Raw genomic sequence first — 5,170 nt, forward strand, 5'->3', positions numbered from 1 at the left:
TAAAAGTAAAAGGTACAATTTCCCAGGCTGTGTACCACAAGAGAAGAGCACAGGCCTGTGGGCATCCGTTGATAGTTAAGGAGCAGTAACAGGAGGCAAAAGTTCAGTCAGATCCCAAAGAACCCAAGCAGATCCAATTGAGAAACCAGTGCATCTTCCTATTTTCCCCTATACTGTTTGTCCACAATCAATGCTTCCCAGATTAACATTCTGTGACCAGAGAATGCTGATCCCAGCCTAAATATGACATAAGCAAGGCAGGTAAAAAGTTCAACTCCAAGAAGGGTTTGGTAGATATGAGGGGCAGGTGAGAGAAAGACCTACTGGGAAAGACCTGGCACAGTAATATCTAGGAAAGAATATGGAATGAAGATAGGATTGGACTTCAGTCCTTTCTCTGGTACTTACTGGCAATATGACCTTCTCTGAGCCTTAGTTTCTTTATCTATAAAACAGGGGTTAAAAATCATACTTACCACACAAGGTTATTATAAAAAATAAACTCTTTTATATTTTTAAAGTACCTGTTAAAGAAGTCATTAACCTGTTAAAGAAGCTGTATCAGTGATTTCCCTTATCTGATGCACATCTAAGAAATATAAGCAGCTTAAAAAGATGATTAGGGCCCATCCTAGATGCACTTATTCAAAATCCCTGGGATGTAGCCTCTGAATCTGTATTTTTACAAACTCCCCAGGTGATGGTCACCTGGTAACTGTAGAGCAAAACTTTATTCCAATAGCCAAACCACAAAGACATGACTAGACTGAATGACTATCTCCAACCTAGACTCTAAAACAGCAGAGAAATTAAGAAGGACTATAAGAATTGAAGGGGACATTGCAAATCTGGTCACATTTCTCCCAATATAAGAGATGCAACCACTTGGGTATCTATGAATGAGGCCCTGAAAGCAGCTGTGTCCATCTTTAAAAAGTGAGGGCTTTGATATCACATTTAGGTATTCTTTGAATTGAAGCTAAACTTGATTTTTGTGCAAGTGGAATTTTAGTGCTATGTACTCAAACTTAGTTAAGTAGGTAATACCGTGGTTATAGCTACCCACAGGGTAAGCTAAGAACACATATGTCTGTATCTATGAGTTTCAGTTTTATATCCCACACGTAAGAATTATATGGTTCTTAGCTTTTCCTGCCTGATTTATTTTGCTTAGCAAAATATTCTCAAGGTCCATCCATGTTATCACAAATGGCAATATTTCACCTTTTCTTATGGCTCAGTAGTATTCCATTGTGTGTGTGTGTGTGTGTGTGTGTGTGTATCTCACATCCTTTATCCAATAATCCATCAAAGAACACTTTGGTTGTTTCCATGTCTTGGCCTCTATGTATAATGCTGCAATGAACATAGGTGTATATATAGATGTTTGCAAATGAATGTTTTCAAATTTTGCAGGTAGAGACTCAGAAGAAGGATTGCTGGGTCATATGGTCACTCTATTCTTAATTTTTTGAGGAGCCACCGTACTGTTTTCTATAGTGGCTGTACCAGTTTACATTCCCACCAGCAGTGAATGAGGGTTCCTTTTTTCCCCGCAACCTCTCCAATATTTGTCTTGTTGATAATAGCCATTCTAACAGGTATGAGGTGGTATCTCATTGTAGTTTTGATTTGCATTTCCCTAATAGCTAGTGAAGTTGAACATCTTTTCATATATCTGTTGGCCATTTGAACGTTTTCTTTCAAGTGTCTGTCCAGGTCCTCTGCCCATTGTTAATTGGATTATCAGTTTGTTTTGTGTTGAGTTGCATGAGTTCTTTAAGTATTTTGGATATTAACCCCTTACTGGAGCTGTTGTTTGCAAAAATCATCTACTCCATTGATTACCTTTTAGTTTTGGTGATTTCTCTTGCTGTGCAGAGTTTTTTGAAACTAAGATTTAAAAGAAAAAAAATACAAAAAAACAAAACACACAAAAAACCCCACCCACTAGTTTAAAAAAGTTCTCTCTCTCTCTCTCTCTCTCTCTCTCTCTCTCTCTCTCTCCCCCAATTTTTTTGGGGGGAGGAGGCAACCAAAATTTTTGGTGGCCTAAAAAAATAAGTAAATAAGTTATTTCTTTATATGCCTGGCCAGTGTTGCTCAGTGGTTAAGTGTTGACCCAGGAACCAAGAGGTCACCCGTTCCATTCCTGATCAGGACACATGTCTGGGATGCAGGCTCAATTCCCAGTATGGAGCATGCAGGAGGCAGCCAATGGATGACGTTTCTCTCTCACTGATATTTCTATCTCTCGCTGTCCCTCTTCCTTCCTCTCTCTCTAAAAAATCAATAAAAACTTATTTTGGGGGGGGGGGAAATAAGTTTCTTATAATTTGACCATTACTGCCAGCCTCAGCTTCAGTGAAGTAGCAGAGCAAGTAATCACTGGAAAACATGTGTTACCCGTATGTGTGGGATATAAAAGTGAAATCCATTTTGGGGAGCTCTGTGAAGAGCCGGCCCCACCACTTACCTTTATGGACAACGCATAGAGGTGGTTCAGCATAACATGATTTGGTTCAGGGAGCAAGGCTGGATCACACTAAGAGAAAAAAAAAAATCACTAAGTGGGGTTAAATGCACAGTCTTAAGCCAGGCAGTTTCTTCTTCCTCCAAGCCCTTGGGGATTGTTGAGAAACTCTAAACTAGTATATATTGCTCCTTTTACATACTGCACTCATCCTTGTATATATCAATAATACAGTCTCATTACAGGAAATCAGGGAAATTCTGAGTCCAGGACAGAAATGCTAGGCCTCAGCATCAATTCATCTTCCTTAATAGAGCTAAGACAAAAACGTTGCCCACAACACACATAGAAGATACAGGCTGAAGAGGCAACAGTAATCTTAATGGGAATCATGTGAATTGACTAGAGATGTAAATTATATGAAAACCACACACACAAAAAAGACCACTTTACTCTTCTTTTCTATATCCTCAAATGATAAATGTGCCCCAAACGAATGATATAAGTTCCCAAAACTGGTTCTAGTAATCCATAGCTCTGGGCCTGAATTCCTTGAAGCAGAGACAACTATGAATTTTGATTTCAGTACCTGGCAAAGTCACAACTCAGCCCTAGAAAAAAGAAACTATAATGATATATACTTTTCTCCATATATGTGATGTTTTCTCTTCACACACCTTTGTAATAATCCCAACCTCTAGGATTAGTAAACTTTACCTCAAATGGTCCCATCGACCTACCTCAAGATGCCCCAGCAGTACTCTCAGGATACTCACAGAAATATTAGTGTCCTTGTTAAGAATAACTTGGAGAAGGTGAGGAGGCAAGATGGGCGGGGATTTGAATCTCTCCTCAGATCGAAACACATACATTTCTTGACTATAAGGGCCTGGGGGTGAGCTGGAAAGGTCTGGAAGACATTTATCCAAATATAAGGGAAAGTTAAGAGAACTAGTAAAAATGCATGAAAAAAAATCATCATGGCATCTAATAATAAATACACAGAAGTCACGAATCATAAACTTGTGACATGTTGGGTCTACCACTGTAAGGCAGACAAGAAAAAGTCTGAGTCATCCTGAACATGAACTAGGAAGTTCCTCAACCTGGCCACATGATATGGAGAATCCAGGAGGAGAAGAGGGGGAAAAGAGGCAGGTTTGGGGAGGAAGTACTCCATTTATCAGCTTCCTCATTCATAAAATAAAAAGAATCTCTACCCTATTTCACAATGTTTTTAAAGGACTCAAATAAGAAAACAAATGTGACAATGCTTTGTAACTGTAAAACAGTATAAAAAGATTAGATTTCTTCTTTTTTTTTCCACCCAAAAAAACAGACAAGGTTATACACTCTAAGATTACTTATATTACCATGATTGCAACAATGAGGACAAAATTACTAATAATATAGTAGTCATTAGGGAAATGCAAATAAAAACCACAATAAAATACCACTTAACATGCATTTAGATGACTATGATAAAAAAGACTGACAAGAACAATAATTGTTGGCAAGTATGTGGAGAAATTGGAACCTCTGTACTATTCCCATTGCTGGAGGGTATGTAAAGTGGTGCAGCTGCTTTGAACAGTTTGGTAGTTTCTTCAAAGGTTAAACATAAAGTTATCATATGACCCAGAAATTATATTCCTGGGTGTATACCCAAGAGGAATGAAAACATATGTCTACACAAAAACTTGAACACAAATGTTCAAAACAGCATTATTTATAATGGACTACAAGCAGTAACAAATCCAAATGTCCATCAGCTAATGAATGGATAAACAAAATAGTATATTCATACAGTAGAATTTTATTCGGCTATAAAAGGAATAAAATACCGATACATATTACAACATGGATGACCATATTAAGTGAAAGAAGCCAAACACAAAAGACCACATACTGTATAATCCCATTTACATGCAATGTCCCAAACAGGCAAATCCATAGACACAAAGTGGATTTGTGGTTGCTAGGGACTGCTGATAGTTACGGGATTTCTTTCTGGGGTGATAAAATACTCTACAATTAGACAGTGGTGATGGTTACACAACTCTGTGAATATACAAAAATTACTGAATTGTCCACTTTAAAGGGTAAGTTTTATGAATGTGAAAAAAAATGGATAATGGTCCTGGCCAGTTTGGCACAGTGGATAGAGTATCCGCCTGGGGACTGAAGGGTCCCAGGTGGATTTCGGCCAAGGGCACATACTTCGGTTGTGGGCTTTGGTGCCAGTTGGGGTGTGTGTGGTAGGCGGCCACTCAATGTGTCTCTCTCACATCAATGTTTCTCTCTCTGATCTCCCTCTTCCTTCCACTCTCTCTAAAAATCAATGGAAAAATATCCTCGGCTGAGGATTAACAACAACAAAAAAAGTATAAACCAGAATAGAAGAAAATACATAAAAATAAAGAGAACTATAACTGTTTGCTTAACAAATTTTAATGTTTATAGTTTCTAGTGAAAAAATAACCAGTATAAGAACTCATATTTCAGTTGAATATATGAGAGGCAAAAGAGTAGCAATAATATTGTTATATTAAGAAACATCTTAATGCCCTAACCAGTTTGGCTCAGTGGATACAGCGTCATCCTGTGGACTGAAGGGTCCCAGGTTCGATTCCGGTTAAGGGCATGTACCTGGGTTGCAGGCACATCCCCGGTGGGGGATGTGCAGGAGGCAGCAGG

The 5,170-nt window shown here is 38.4% G+C and overlaps 1 protein-coding gene across 1 annotated transcript in view; it reads right to left on the minus strand.

Moving 5' to 3' along the window:
• PRKAB2 (protein kinase AMP-activated non-catalytic subunit beta 2) overlaps positions 1-5,170 on the minus strand; it is a gene marked incomplete at its 5' end in the record, with an annotated part of 19,250 nt that overhangs the window by 5,467 nt on the left and 8,613 nt on the right. The window contains 3 exons of the mRNA XM_015571689.1: positions 409-445; positions 2,477-2,545; positions 3,250-3,383. Coding sequence (XP_015427175.1) covers positions 409-445; positions 2,477-2,545; positions 3,250-3,383 — 240 coding nt within the window. The remainder of the gene's footprint in view (positions 1-408; positions 446-2,476; positions 2,546-3,249; positions 3,384-5,170) is intronic.

This window comes from Myotis davidii, unplaced genomic scaffold (genome assembly GCF_000327345.1).
Source record: "Myotis davidii unplaced genomic scaffold, ASM32734v1 scaffold208, whole genome shotgun sequence".
NCBI classification, from domain to species: Eukaryota; Metazoa; Chordata; class Mammalia; order Chiroptera; family Vespertilionidae; genus Myotis; species Myotis davidii.